This window comes from Oculina patagonica, chromosome 13 (assembly GCF_052425735.1).
Source record: "Oculina patagonica isolate OP01 chromosome 13, crgOcupat, whole genome shotgun sequence".
NCBI lineage: Eukaryota > Metazoa > Cnidaria > Anthozoa > Scleractinia > Oculinidae > Oculina > Oculina patagonica.
In genome coordinates, this window is record NC_135770.1 from 9,181,830 (window position 1) to 9,196,790 (window position 14,961).

General features: G+C 37.6%; 1 protein-coding gene and 1 pseudogene across 1 annotated transcript; both read right to left on the reverse strand.

Moving 5' to 3' along the window:
• Window positions 1-8,696: 8,696 nt before the first annotated feature.
• Window positions 8,697-9,943, reverse strand: LOC144634997 (uncharacterized; annotated as a pseudogene).
• A 1,391-nt stretch (window positions 9,944-11,334) lies between these two features.
• Window positions 11,335-13,857, reverse strand: LOC144635054 (octopamine receptor beta-1R-like). The gene is made up of 2 exons (XM_078494123.1): window positions 11,725-13,857; window positions 11,335-11,672 (listed from the first exon to the last, which is right to left on the reverse strand). The coding sequence occupies exon 1, from the start codon at window positions 13,780-13,782 to the stop codon at window positions 12,916-12,918; it is 867 nt and encodes a 288-aa protein (XP_078350249.1). The 5' UTR covers window positions 13,783-13,857; the 3' UTR covers window positions 11,335-11,672; window positions 11,725-12,915.
• Window positions 13,858-14,961: the final 1,104 nt, after the last annotated feature.

Consider the following 14,961-nt stretch of genomic DNA (forward strand, 5'->3'; position numbering starts at 1 on the left):
AATATTGGTCTGGTGTGACGTAGATGTTGATTTTGCTGTTAAATATTTTTTTCAAACTCGGTGCGGCTTCGTGAAATCCAACCGCGGGAATTGGCAAAGATGAGCCTTTTGCGCCGCTTGGTGACAGCTGTTGTGGAAAACCGCCTGAAATTTGATTCACCCCCAGTGCTTTTTTCATCTCTGGGCTCCAATATTTGCTGTCAGAGCCAAAAACATTTATCAAATGGCCTTGCCCTGCCTTGTAATAAATGTCTGCCGTTGCTGTGTGGTTGTACGCGAACTCAACCTGTGCAACAAATTTTGTTCGGTCAGCGTTTGGATATTTTGCAAGAAAAGGTTTCCATGCATTGTCTTTTGCCGCTTTAGAAATTGTAGTTGCTTCTGGGGTTTTCATCCACTTCATAAAACCTCTTGTTTTTGCATCCATGGTCCTCTTTTATATTAAACATTTTTTATTTTTATTTAATATAAAAATGGTTGTGCTGACTGTTACCACAAAAGAAAATCCGAACACTGTTTATTTTGACCAGCCTATTCCAAAACCAAGCTATATCCGGCTTTTAAGTTGTTCTCTTTACAACAGCTGGAATAGTTTGGAAAAGGATGGAATAGTTTTTTATAAACAAGTGAACAAGGAAGAGAAGGCGCGTTATATACGGCAAGGAAACTTCTCACTCGATGACATTGGGAGTATTTTTGAAAAAGGATTTCCAGAGAAAAACATGTTTTCTGTAACAAAAGGCATTGCAGGCCGTTCATTGATAATAAAAGCAAAAGAGCCCAATTTAAAAACTTTTGGACTGAATGAAAGTCTTATTAAGTTCTTTAATTTGCCTGGGTTTGAGAATTACGCAAGTATTGAAAAGGAATTTTTTGAAACAATTGAGGTAAATAATGTTTCAAATCCTAAAAATTACTTCATCAACTGTGACCTTATCGACAAGCAACAAAGCTTGCTAAATGGTAAGCCATCAAGCCTTTTAGCGTTTTTTGACATACGTGGAAAACCGTATGAAAAAGTTTATTACCAAAATACACATTTTAACGTCTTGCGCGACGTTTCTGCTGAAGAAAATGTATCATCTCTGACTCTTTCGATTAGAGATGAGAATGGAAAGCCATTCGATTTTAACGGCACAAATCTTACATATGAGTTGGAATTGAATTAAATTAAATACAAAAATAACTTTTATGTATACGAGACCATGTCATCTGCTAATGTTCTCCCGAGTGCCCCTGCTTATGGTGATCGCGAAAAAACACAACTTTATCCAAGCCTCCCAACAAATGCCGAGAATTTTCGGCTGACTGAAATAAGTAAAATTGAAAAAGAAATATCCGCTGAAGCTGAGCATTACAGGCTTGTGTTAAAAAAATATAAAAAAGTCCGGAAAGTTATTCACTATTCCGTGGTCTGTCTTGGCGCCGTGACGGCAGCTCTGTCTTCTGGAGCTGTTGCCACTTCACTTACTGGTGTTGGAATTGTTATCGGCGTTCCTGTTGCAGCAGTAGCAGGTATATCTGGCGCAGCTTCCACTGGCCTGTCAGTTATCAACAAAAAGCTTGAACGTAAAGTTAATAAGCACTCAAGAATCCTCGCTCTGGCTGTTGCAAAACATGACTCGATAAACAGCTCTGTCTCACAAGCTCTGAATGATAATCTTGTTTCTGACAAAGAGTTTCAACTGATCACACGAGAAATGCAAAAATATCGCCAACTTAAAGATACTTTACGCTCAAACTTTGCAAAAAAACAAACAAATTCACTCCAGCCAGACATCGGAAAAATTCGGGAAGAAATCAAGAGAGAAGAACGCAAAAGATTGGAAAAAAAACTTCTCGAAAGCGACACCGACATTTCGAAATAAAATTTCAGTCCAATAAAACATTTTTTCATTTTATAAAAGAATGATTGTCTGCGCTCATCTTGTCGTTTACTTTGTGATGGAAGCATTGTCGTTCGAGTTGCAAAAAAATGTTCGAGACATCACAAGAGAGGTTGTTGTTTGCCTGAACGAGGCAAAATAAAAGGTTAAAGCGTGCTTAAAGTGACTTTCAGCCGAGTCGAAAGGATTAAATCTGAGTGTGCAAAAAATACAATTAAGTTGAAGCGAACAGCGAGAAATTGCGTGACCCACAGCGGCATGCAAATTTTTTTTTTGTGTTTGCGTGCGTGGGTGACAAAGTCGGGGTATTACCCGAATGATATTTTTAGACGGTGTAATATCATGACTCATCGCCAATGACAAACACCGGCTGTGGTTTTTGTCAAATACTCTCTGTACTACTGTTTCAATCAAGAGTCTTTTCTACCAATTTTTAATCTTTTGCCAGTTGATTCTCAATTTTTTTGCTTTAGCCGTTTAAAGCTTGATTAACACATCGGCTTGTTTACAATCATGTCGCTTTAGAATATTCTGGACTTCCGGTACGTCACACGCACATGCCAAACATGCCGATTCGCCATTGATTTTCAGCGTTTTTAAAAAAATTTTTTTTTCGTAAAAAAAAAAATCACAAGCGAACAGGAATGTGTGGTGCGATTTGGAATGTCCTTTCTATTGTGCGATTTGGAATGTGCTGTATAAGCAAAAATAATTTTACGCAGGATTTTTTTTTTTCACTTCTCTGGTTGTTGAAACAGTTCAATTGAATCTGATCTATCTTATAAAATATTATTTTTTGGCTTTTAGGTTCCAAAATTTGGTTATGGTGTTTGCTTAAAAAATACATCCCTGACGCCATTTCTATTTATCGGTTTATATTCTAAAAATGCACCCATGACGGCATTTCTATAACTGAGCTCTGCCCTATAAAAACTCCTCTGATGTATTTCAATTTCTCGCATTGTCATCTAAAAATACATAAGTGATGTCATCATTAATTAGACACTTGGTAAAGTTTGGTAAATAGGCTAAAATGTTGGTGCTTTTCCAAGCGATTTGCTTTATTTTAACCGAACTTTCTACTCCCGTTTGGCAAAATGAGGTCAGACAGATAACATATCAAGTCGTTGAAGCAATGCTTGAAGCGGAAAAAAAATAAACAGGCCCGATTGAGTCCGATGTTTCGGGAAAGTTCGATCGATCGATAAACTTCTGTGATCAAATCCTGTTATTTCTCGATTTATTCTCTTCGCTTCACTTCGCCAGCTTCTATGGAGGCACAAAAAATTACAGCGCGTTAACTGAGCGTATTTTTTTGTAATATCTGTTCTGTTTCGCTTTTTATCGGCCCAAACACTAAATCCTGATTAGGCAGCCATGTTTTTTCTTTCTGCTCGTCCAAGGGCCTGAGAACTAGAAATATGGTTTCCAGACTCTCTCTGAAAATGTCACGCAACTCACGTAAGTCGCTCGCGATTTTGCGTGCCGCTAGCAGGGCAACCATTTTTTTGTGTCTGTAAACGGTCAGAAAAAATGGTTTTAGCGCGTTTAACGTTAGCGAAGGTTTTTTTAATGTTGTTTTCTTTTATAAATAAAAAAAAAAAAGTCGCAAGCTTAAACCTTTTTTGTCAATTAAAGGTTCGTCGCCCTAAAGTACAATGGTTGGTTTAAATGATTGGTACGAAGTTCAGTCTGTCGGCTCTTCTTCCGGCAGTTAATTAATTTGTTTACCCATTTTTTTTGCTTTTTCTTTAGTTCCATTTCCACGACTGCTTTCCAGATTTTTTTGTTAGCTTTAGCCAAGATTTGCTTAGCGATTTCAGTTTTTTTTGCCTTAAATTTTCCGGAATTTTTTCAAAATCATAGACATAGTCGTACACTTCTCCTAACCTCAAAAAAGCTTCATGATATTTTGTTAAAGTAAGATAATCTAACGATTTTTTTGGTAAAACTGTCGTTATTGGAACAAATTCTTCGTTTTTTTCACTGTTGGGTAAGTCTTCACTTTTTCCAAAAAGTTCTGGTTTTTTCAGTTTCATACTTTTTTTTAAAGTAAAGTCTCTTTCCAACAATTCTTCAAAAATTTCTTTGCTAAGCTCTTTAGTTTTCAGTTTTGAAATTGCTACAACCAAGTCGTGTATAAATTTTGTCATGTCAACACTTACATATTGTTGTAAATATCGATCAAAAATTTTTTCGTTTTGGATGTAAAACTTTCTCGTTCTCGGTCCTTTTGGTTGAAAAACATCTCTCGTTGGCTCCATTTACCCTGAGGTGTTATTTGTTCAATTGAAAAATAAATATAGCACACAGGTGGCGCTCTCTGTTGCTGCGGGCCGTTAGAGGTGCCGCCAACGCCTTTTTTGCAACTCGTTTCGCGAGAGGGGTAAGAAAGGCGTCTTGCGTTCCGCACACACATGTAAATTAGGAGTTGTGGACACAAATTGTGACAAGGAGCGAGGCGAGCCTGGGCGAGCCGAGCGAGTTGTCACGGTTTGTGCCACAACTCCTAATTTACATGTGTGTTCTTTTGTCCGTCTCATGTCAACAACAATAATTAACTACGAACACATAGGGTGGTCTGCCTGTGATCTACGTGGTGGTATTTCAACCGTTATGTCCAAAATCGTCATTTTCAGTGGCTCATGTAGCACTCTTTTATTTAATTCTTTTGAACCTGGAATGAAAATTAGGATGAATCCACGTGATGGCATTTTCCCAAAAAGACGCAAGCTGTGCATTTCGGTCTCAAACTGGTCGGTTTTGCTGGATCTGGAGTGAAAATAGGCTTTAATCTATGTGGTGGTATTTCAACACAAGGGCCCAAAGTCGTCATTTTCAGTGGCTCATGTAGCACTTTTTTATTCGATTCTTTTGGACTTGGAATGACGACTTTTGGCCCTTGCAGGGGCGTAGCCAGCTTTCTGAAGAGTTGTAGGCCTGATCGCTTCTAAAGGGAGGGCCGGGGAAGGGAGGGTTCGGGTTTCGGGTACGACTTTGGAATTTCGAGACAATTGTTTCCCCCAAACTATAACTCTTTCCTGTTGCTGACTAACACATAAATAAACGTTAGGGACATGACTGGTGTGATAAGTGGTTATAAGAGGCACACGAATTTGGTTTGGAAACTCGTACTCGTACTCAATCTCGTACTCGTAGTTCAATCTGAAGGTCGCTAATATATCGTTCCAGACGTTTCGGGCTAAGCCCATCATCAGTGGAAGTCAAGTTGCTGTATCGTTGAGAGCTTCTGCTGCTCCGCGCGCAACGACTTTCATTTAGTCAGCGCGGCTGACTGGTTCCCAGTTTGATAGTGAGTCGCTTTTCCTGACGTTTTCGTTGTTTGTTTCCATCACAGAACATGATGCCACGGACTTGTGCATCTTAAATAGTGTGGCCATTTGTATTGCTCGATGCAGCGGAGGTGCTCAACGAAGCGTTGCCGTGGTGTGCGGCCAGTTTCGGCGAAGTAGATCGCAGAACAACGGCGGCAAGAGATGCCATACACTGAGCCGGTTGTTTCGCAGGTGAAAGTATCCTTGATAACGATAAAGCATTTGAGATCCTGCAGGGCGGGGCCAGAGAATGTGATCACAGGTGCGGCAGCAAGCGTGCGTGCATTGAAAAGTTCCCACGTGAAGTTCAGGCTGGCTACTGTCGGCGGTGTGAAATAAGACGTCGCGCTATTAAAAAGCCCGAAACGTCTGGAATGCTATTTTGTTAAATTGGCACCTTATACTCAAACACGAGAACTTTATTTTATCTTTTTATGCTTTAAAGTACAAGTGTCACGTAACCAAGGGTTTATACTTGCTAGAGACTTGATCAATCGAGAAAGGGTAGTTGCGATGTTTATAATGCATATTGCTTTCTATTTCGTCTTGAAAGTGCTTCGGCCACAATTACTTTCTTGATAGCACATTTTAAAAATACGAGTGGGCTAAAACGTTTGTAGGCCCGGGCCTACGGGCCTATAGGCTAGCTACGCCCCTGCCTTGTGTTGAAATACCACCACGTAGATTAAAGCATATTTTCACTCCAGATCCAAACTCCAAACTTGTCGGTTGTGCTGAATCTGGAGTGAATAAGCTTTAATCTACGTGGTGGTAGTTTAACACAAGGGCACAAAATCGTCATTTTCATTGGCTCATGTAGCACTTTTTTATTCGATTCTTTTGAACCTGGAATGAAAATTAGGAGGAATCCAGGTGATGGCGTTTTCACAAAAAGACCCAAACTGTACATTTCAAGTCTCAAACTGGGCAGTTTTGCTGGATCTGGAGTGAAAATAAGCTCTAATTAACATGGTGGTATTTCAACACAAGGGCCTAAAGTCGTCATTTTCAGTGGCTCATGTAGCACTTTCTTATTCGAATCTTTTGGACCTGGAATGAAAATTAGGATGAATCCAGGTGATGGCATTTTTCCAAAAAGACAAAAACTGTACATTTCCCCATACTCACCCAAACACTTCAATAAAGTTACTATCATTTTTTATCATGTTGTAATTAAGTGTACTTCAAAACTTGTTTCTGCGAACGACCATCAACCATTCATTACCAAAGTTACCTTTAAATTTTTAATTTTCTAAGTATAAAACAATATCGTTCGTTAAAGTCTCGTTTGCAGCCGCGCTACTCTTAATGTAGCAAAAATTCTCAAAACTTCATTTCCTTGAATGTGCTTTTTAGGAGGCGACGTGGCCTAGTGGTCGGACGCTGGACCTTCCTGCCACTAGATGGATTTGTGTTCGGTCGTCCCGAATTCAACTCCTCCACGGTTTGTAAATAGTCAACTGGTTAACCTCCTGCCAGTTGGGGTTTTCAACAAGTTAATGTTCGATTTGCAAAATTTGTTTATTCACTTACAATGTCCACAATTAGCACAACAGTACTAAATACATTGACAGTTATAAAGTGATTTATTTTATTTTACTTATTTAAAACACTGGTGCTAGTTGACCTAGTTAGGAAATTCCTTCAAACAAATAAATTGAATGTTGAATGGAACGATATCCATGTTTATAATATTTTTCTAGTCCAGTGAAAGCGGACCTGTTTATTGTGTTCCTTTTCATATGTTTGTCTCTGCGTTTTCGCTTTTATTCAAGCTCCAAAAATTTCTAGGATGGTTGTTTTGTAAACGAAAATTATCTAGAAGCCAATGTTAGATTTTGCCAAAATAAACCATAATGATCAAATATATCCAAAGTTTAATTTTTTACTGGTCACTTAGTCACAGAGGTTACCATATTATTATTAAGTATAGTGGATTAACTACCTAGCTGTAGACAAAATTTGAGACAAATCTGTAAAGGCGTTTTAGAGTAAATGTAAAAGAATTTAGTGTAATCCCCTGGGTCATGCCGGGAATTGAAGGTAGTGCATGGCGGTTTCTTGTGCCTTTTGTGCGTGTTTTTCCTAGTAAGGGCCTGATTACATGAGCCGGGCTGGCTCGGTTTGCCGAGATCTCGGCACGTCTGTTAAACGCAACAAAAATCAACTTCGCGATTACATGACAACCGGGCCAGCCCGGTTAGCCGAGATCCCGGTATCGCGTTGCCGGGATCTCGGCTAGCCGGGCTGAAAATGTGCCATGTAATCGCGTTCTTCCGAGCACAATATCCGACGAAAAAATCAATGCTACTCCTTCTAAATAGGATGTAGAGGTAAAGTAACCTATCCAGCTGCATAAATGCAAAACATTTAACCACCAAATTGCCGGAAAAAGGTGATCAAGGTCATTCGTGCTCTGATCATTCGTGCTGAAACCGGGCTGAAAGTCATCTCGGCAAACCGGGCCAGCCCGGCTAACCGGGCTCATGTAATACCGGGCTGAAAGTCATCTCGGCAAACCGAGCCAGCCCGGCTCATGTAATCAGGCCCTAAGAATAGAGTAAAAATCCTTTGTCAAAGATAGCGAAATCTGAATGAAAATTACGACTTAATGAGGCTGACAAAACAAAAATAGAAAATAAAAAATGAAGAGAATCATTCACGGACTATATAAACACGGTCAGCAAGTTATTATTATTAAAGTCTGCGAGTCAAAGCCTAGCTGTTAGTTGTTTGTTTTTTTCTTTTTGAACAAATACAATCCACTGATATCAAGATAACCGCTATAGCTGATAAAGAATAAAACGCTTTCATCGTCTTGAATGAGAACAAGGGCTTTTGCATATTTCTTTGCGATCAAAACTGGTCTCCTGGGTATTAATACCAAATCCACTAACCATTTGCGGCCTTATGCAAAACATCTCTAATAATCTACTGTTGGCTTTTTAAGGGTTTTAAAATTCTAAATACGGTTAAACAAAGAAATGACTGAAAATCGGCAAATTCTCTGTGGCAGTGGTGCAACATTGCTCTAAAATTAAAACTGAATGATTATCTGTTCAGACGCAACCATGTTGGTCACGCTTTGTTTATAGCCAATTGCAACTGGTCCCTCCTGCCAGTTGGGATTTTTAACCATGTTATGCTCCTTTTAAATATTTGTTTTCGCTGTTTCCGCTGTCTCAGTAGCATGTCTGCAAACTAGCTATCTTGAAGCTAAGTGCATGACCGCTATAAAAACAACATCCTATATTCACATGTTTTACGTGTAATCACTCTATACCTTCCTTAGACGAAAAATTACCATCATATTGAAAAGATAAGATAGATAAAAGATAAGATAAAAACTTTATTTCTGTGTCTGTGTGTTTAGCCCTTATGGACTAATTGGGGACAAAATTAAAATACCTTAAATACTATTAACTATTAAGCAGCAAGGACTGTTAACATATCTGGTGGGTTGATTATGATATCGTCAGTTGTTCATGCTGTGAAAGAGAGTTTGCACCATTTCTGGTGTCTCGGCAAAAGCAGACAAGAAAGACTTGCATTGTTGTTTGTTGTTGTTGTTGTTGATGTTGTTGTTGCATCCTTCGTCCTCATCAGCGGCAGACAGAACAATAACTATTCCTTCTCCATTTTTGTTGATGCCATTTGCCTTCTCAACCAACTTCTCAGCTGACGTCTTGTGCTTGTTGAAGTAAAATAGTTTTGAATGCTTCAAGCCAAAATCTAAAGCCATGTAGCGAGCCAGTAGCGTATGTGCGGTACCACCACCAATTCTCGGGTTCAAATCGACCAGGTAATTCCTGTGTTCTGTGATCAAGACCTCAAAATTGACCAAGCCAAAGTAACCTCGCTCTTGAAGATAATTTTTAATTGGTACAGTGAACTCTTCATAGAAAAGGTGTTCATACTCCTCTTGTTTGTCCCAGTCCACTTCTACAGAGGTAACACAATACCGTTTGAAACTGGCTGCGATGGTTGTGCCGATCCAGAAGATTTCCCCCGATTTGTGCAGGTGAAAGTAACAACTGGCCACTTCTTTAACATCAGGGATAAATTCTTCGAACAAAATCTCTCCCTTCCAGCAATGCACTTCTCTGATTTGTCGCAAAATAGCAGACAACTCGTCCTCATTCTTAACAAGACAGTTTCCAAGTCCACTATAGCTCATGTCGACTTAAACCATGCAAGGATAAGTAATGGCATTTTCGTCCATGTGTCTTGGCGTTGGCGCTTTAATGTCAAGTATCGAGCTCTTCAGTTGTACTTCGTATATAACATCTGGATCTACGCTATGCTTGTGCTTTGGGATGCCTTGGAATGCCGCTGTTGTCACGAGTGGTATATCATCCTGCAGTCCTTCGTCCGATGGCTTGATAACTACAGGAGGGAAAGCGGGAAGCCATTGTTTCCAGTGATGTTGCAAGTACGATTCTGGCGTACACTCCAAAATAATTGGAATTTCATTCCCGGCTGTGGGAAGATGTTTAAATGCCGACAGAGCTCGACTCACCCTTAGTGACGGTGGATAATCGAATAGTCGGTATTTTTTATCGTTCAAGAACCTGTATCCTTTGCTATAGGAAGACGGATGCTGTAGTAAAAAATAGGCTTCCTTCAAGTCTTTTTCAATAAGACTTCCAATGGTGACAGCGTTCTTGGAAGACATCACGATGTTAAGACCATGCAACAGAATAACTGTTATCCTAATTCAATTGGCGCCTGTTTAGGCTTCACCGGCGGCGGAAAGAGACACAACTTTTGTGATGCTCAAAACATTCAGTTAGTACTCAGCGTCGCTTTCAGCATGGTGTTTATAAAGAATGCTGGTCATGCATAAATTATGCATGTTCACGTACCAGAGACATTTCTATTGGTTAGTTGCTCATTCACCCGTAAACGACTATAATTGTCATTAAAAGGACTTTGTCACGGATTTTAACAGTACGTTTTTGAACAGCCTAATAAATATTTAAGTTCTAAGAACGAAAAAATAATTATTTTCGTCTTAACCGTCTGCAAGAAAGTTGGTGTCTTAGTACGCCTTAGAAAGATGATCCCTGCAGAAGCCAAGCTCCAACTATACAAAGCGGCAATTCTACCTAATCTCACGTATTGTCATACTGTGTGGCATTTCTGCAAAGCATCTGATGCTAGAAAACTAGAAAGGGTACAAGAGCGGCCACTACGTGAAGTATATAATAGCAAGACGGCATCTTATGATGAATTATTAAGTAAAGCAAAGCTGCCTAGTTTAGTAAATAGACGCCTACAAGACATACTGATACTAATGTACAAGGTTAAAAATTTACTGGCACCTTAACACATTTGTGACATATTTTACAAACAATCTAAGAATTATGATTTGCGTAGTAGCGATTTTCCAATACCTAGATTCAACACTGTAAATTATGGTAAAGATAGCATAAGATATTTAGGTCCCTATCTCTGGGGAAAAGTGGACAAAGACCTTGTCAACAAAACAAGCCTTCGTGAATTTAAAAAGGCAATTCGGGCCAGTAACCTAACAGATGTGTTGGACGGAAGATGCAGCTGCTATGCTTGCTCAACATAATTATAATATAACTAATTTAAGTAATCTTGAAATTATTTTTAACTTATTAGAATTGTGAAACATATTTTGTGTAATTTCAACTATCTATCTATATATCTATTTATATAATATTAGTATATTTTATATTTGTATATTTATGTACATGTTAGTGTCCCCAATTGGCTATTTAGCTTAACACCCTGACACTTAAATAAAGTTTTTATGTATGTATGTATGTATGTATGTATGTATGTATGTATGTATGTATGTATGTATGTATGTATGTATGTATGTATGTATGTATGTATGTATGTATGTATGTATGTATGTATGTATGTATGTATGTATGTATGTATGTATGTATGTATGTATGTATGTATGTATGTATGTATGTATGTATGTATGTATGTATGTATGTGCGTACTAAAAGAAAGATTTTCTTTAAGTACTGACTCGATACTGACGCAACAGACGGTTAAGACGAATTTCGCGCGTATGGCTTTCTAAAGCACTAGAAAGACAAAAAAGTGACACAAGGTAATAAGGTTTTAAGTTTTATTTTTAATTTAAAACTATAAAAAAGAGATATTTTTCTCAACTTTATCTCAACTCCATACAAGCTCTTATAGTACATCCATACAAACTCTCATAGTACGCTTTGGTTACCTGTGGGATAACAGACTTAGCAGAAGGCATTGAAAGCACATAAAACTAAAATTATAATTCAAGCGCGTACAAGGACTCAGCGTAACTCTCTGCCATCAAAATAATTCAATTAAGCTTTTATCACGACCAATTTGATGCAGTTTTTATTCCTTTCAAATAACGTTTCGGAAATTCCGAGTCAATGGTAAAATATATTACATATGACTGAAAACATTCAAAAAAGAACTTGCATGAGCGACTCGTTTCCTAATTAATGACGACAAGCTAACCTGACAACTTATACGAAGTCCTTTAAATGGAATTTTCCCAAGTCTACCGTTTGTTTCCAAATGATTTACACTTTACGTAGCGCAAGACCAATTATATTCTAGGAGTCCATCAATGTTACCTTATTGTCAGCCAAATTTAGACCGAACGTCTCTCAAATTGATTGAAATATGAAAATAACCCCTCAAAACAGTGAAGGGACATTTCAGCAACAAAGCAAATACAACAGAAGATACCGTATGAATAGAAATTAAAGAAGATTAAAACGGATTGCACTTTGGTTTTTAAAAAGATATTAGGCTGAACAGTTTCAAAGCTAATCTCGTCGGTTTGTAACTTTAAAATGTAAATTTCGGAAGACATATTTGTTTCCAATACAGCTATGGTTCTGCCATTTGTCATTTTACAGAAATTTATTCGCTTACGTTAAGTTTCATAGCAAGTATTTCGGCAAAACTTAACAAAATACATCAAACTCGGCCGTGACACAGTCCCTTTAATTTTCGCAATATTTGCAATTTCAAGTCCCACGACAAAAAACTTTGCCAGTGATACGAAATTAATTACGCTGCTGTATAAGGAGGAGTAAAAAAATTATGGATATTTGCATTAAAATGAATTTTTTCCCCAAAGGAAAATCATTCTAATGTTTCACTCCTCGAATATGGCCGTCATGAACACACTCTATATATGGTAAATGCCAACAAGTGCTGTACAATGTTGAGCTTTGTAGCAAACTGAAACATAGTTATTTGTCTCTTCCATTTTCGCGAAATTAAGTTCCTGCGAAAACAAATAGCAGGTAAAAAGCCACTATTATGCCTTCGAGTGAAAACACTCGGGATTGTTTGCACAGCTTTAAGATTCACACTCGTTTGCAAACTGAATTTAACTTTACTTATTGCGACTGCCAGTGAAAACCATTATTCTGTATTCGAACAGCTTTTCGAATGTCACATAAACCCTAAAGGAAAATTAAAACTTTGTATTTGATATTTTAGATATTTTATGAAACTATTATTAGAATGTTTTAAGATAAAATAAGTTCAAGTTATTGCCAATACACAGAGCTCGCTAATTTTAACAATGCTACCCGAAATTGTATCTATCATGCACATTGGCCGCTCATATTGTTGTATCTATTACTTAGAATAAGGTGTTAATTTAATTCAAGCGATAGACCGAATGAATAGTTGACAAATCAACAGTGCAAGGGACTATGAAATCTCATCTTCTTCAATTCTTTTTTCATGTCTTTCTTCAAAACAGCGTAAACCAAAGGATTCACAGCCGAGTTCGCAATAAAAAGAATGTGAATAACCTTTCTCAAAGTCTCAGGAACGATGCAAAGTTTGAAGACGAAACAAAAGCATCGGTAATTTCCTCCAAAGTGAGACAGGACAAAAAACAAAATGATAAACACAATCATTTTCACTGAAGCTTTCTTCTCTCTGTGCTTCCTTCTTGCTAAATTTTCTTGCGGTTTGAAATTAAATCTGATCTGAGCCAAAAGAAGCGATTCCTCTCGCGAAATGTTTCTTGCTATGAAGCAAAGACGCGCTGTGACAAATATAAACAGCAAGCTTGGGACAAGCTGAAAGATTGATACTCTGAATGTTTCGAAGATAAAAGTAAAGGAGTCGTTTCCGCTAGAATAAGTGAAGATTGAAGGTAATGTGAAGAGAATCAGAGGTGCGATCCAAGCACAAGCGAGGGATAAAATTAATCTTTTCCTGGTCATGAATGAAGTGTATTTTAAGGGCATCGTAATTGCTAGGTATCTATCCGCTGTCAAGGCACATAAGTTTGTAGACGAGGAATAAAGAAATGTATGGCTTATTTTGAACCATATTCCCGTGTGATCGGTAGATAAGTCCGAGAAGAAGCTTGAGATAAAAAGGAGCGGAAAATAGGCCAATCCAACGCACAAATCGGCCAGTGCAAGCGAGAGGACAAACCAGTTTGCTGTAACATGTAGTCGCGGTCTTCTGATGATCAAGTACATTACAAGAGCGTTTCCCAAAATTGTTATGACGGTGAAGAACCAACCGAGAATGAAAAACCACATCTTTGGGCTTGAAATGTCGATAAAAGTTAAATATATATCAAATTAAAGGCTCCGTCACTAGGAATCCACTCCAAGTATGCAAATATGGTCCGCAGTTTGAAGTCGGTAAATAAAGCCTCGCTTGTCAGCTTTCTCACGATCTTCGGCTGTTGAAAAACGTAAATTCTGTTTTACTAAAAAACATTAGTGCTTTTAGCTCTCAGTGCGCTGTGGTGAAATAAACAAAATAACTGAAATTTAGAGCGCATTTGATAGAACTATTCAGTACTTGCATGACTTATAAGTGCAAATTAAATTTTGCGGATGATAGAAGCACGAAATATATTTTAAATATTATATATGTTTAATGACACCAGCTGTTCTGAAAGTTGTCGATAAACAGGCAATAGAATAATAAGCTTATCAGCCTCTAAAAGGACAGTGTCTTGGCTGACACATTGTGTTTTCATAAGCATGGCCGGGAGCTGGCTATGGGCCTATAAATGGACTTGCTTTAATTTATTATCTTGAAGTTGAAAGAAAACACAAAAAAAAATATCAACTAAAAAGAAAAAATATATAACTGAAGATTGGTAGCATTTGGCAATTTTTAAATTATTATTATTTTTTTGTTATTATTTTTAAAATATGGAAATTAGGAAAGAGGACTTATTATTCACATAAAGTGTTAATTAAATTTGCGGATGACAGAAGCTCAAAATGTTTTTTTCAATATCACATTAAAGCCAATAAAATAAGCTTAACTTATCAACCTTTAAGACATTTCCAAGATTGAAACTTAGGTCTCTTCAATTACTTATCTCTTTAACTTAAGTCAGGGACACGACATTTTGCTAAAGCTTGATATATAGTTTTAGTGGTGATGGACGTATTTGCTTTATAAAACTAACAAGTTGAACTTTCGTTGTCAATATGCAGCTGACACAGCAAACTATTATGAATTATTTATAAATGCATTATTTGTCATCTGCGCCATTGGTTTTGAAATCTTTTCGGTAAAAGTGAATTAAGTTGTGGCTGTTATTAAAGCAAATATAAGTAGAATATGAATATTGCATTTTTTAAATTAGCTTCAGTGAAAAGGCTATTTGTTTTTCATTTAGCTTTCTTCGTTATGCAATAAGCATCGGCTAATATTCACAGCTGTCAAAATTGTCATTCTTTAGACAACTCCAACTA